This window comes from Acanthisitta chloris, unplaced genomic scaffold (genome assembly GCF_000695815.1).
Source record: "Acanthisitta chloris isolate BGI_N310 unplaced genomic scaffold, ASM69581v1 scaffold38381, whole genome shotgun sequence".
In the NCBI taxonomy this organism is placed as follows: Eukaryota; Metazoa; Chordata; class Aves; order Passeriformes; family Acanthisittidae; genus Acanthisitta; species Acanthisitta chloris.
In genome coordinates, this window is record NW_008658354.1 from 1 (window position 1) to 614 (window position 614).

The following is a 614-nucleotide window of genomic DNA, read 5'->3' on the forward strand; positions in this document are numbered from 1 at the left end:
GGGGGTCTTGAGGGCTTGGGCGGATCTGAAGGCTATGAGGGAGGTCTGGAAGGTTGGGGGGGATGATTTGGGTCTTGGGGTATCTTGAGGGTTGGGAACCTTTGGAGTCTGTGGATCTTGAGGGCTGGGGAGAACCTTTGGGACCTGGGGCTTAGGGGAACTTGTGGACCCGAGAGGGCTGAGGGCTGGGGGGCAATATTTGGGGCCTGAGGGTCTTGAGGGCTTGGGGGGCATCATTGGGACCTGAGGCTTGGAGTCTTGTGGACTGGGGAGGTTGAGGGCTGTGAGGGGCCATTTGGGATCTTGAGGACTTGGGGGGACCATTAGGTCCTCAGGCTTGGATGTCTTGAGGGTCTTGGGGACTGGGGATCTGTGCCCAGGGGGGTGAGGACAGTCATAGAGGCTGAGAGCTTGTCCTGAGGAATTGGGAACAGGAGGGGAATGCCCCAGGGACAGTGTCTGTGTCCCCGTGTCCCCTCACCCTGCTGTCCCCTGTCCCCACAGACCTGTGCAAGAACTGTCACCACCTGATCGCACGCCACGAGTACACCTTCAGTGTGGTGGATGACTACCAGGTGTGCCCAGGAGTGGTTCTTGTCCCCTCCAAAAACTCC

At 59.4% G+C, this 614-nt stretch overlaps 1 protein-coding gene across 1 annotated transcript in view; it reads left to right on the top strand.

Moving 5' to 3' along the window:
• Positions 1-504: 504 nt before the first annotated feature.
• CHURC1 (churchill domain containing 1) overlaps positions 505-614 on the top strand; it is a gene marked incomplete at its 5' end in the record, with an annotated part of 585 nt that continues 475 nt past the window's right edge. The window contains one exon of the mRNA XM_009085066.1: positions 505-575. Within this exon, the coding sequence (XP_009083314.1) occupies positions 505-575 (71 nt within the window). The remainder of the gene's footprint in view (positions 576-614) is intronic.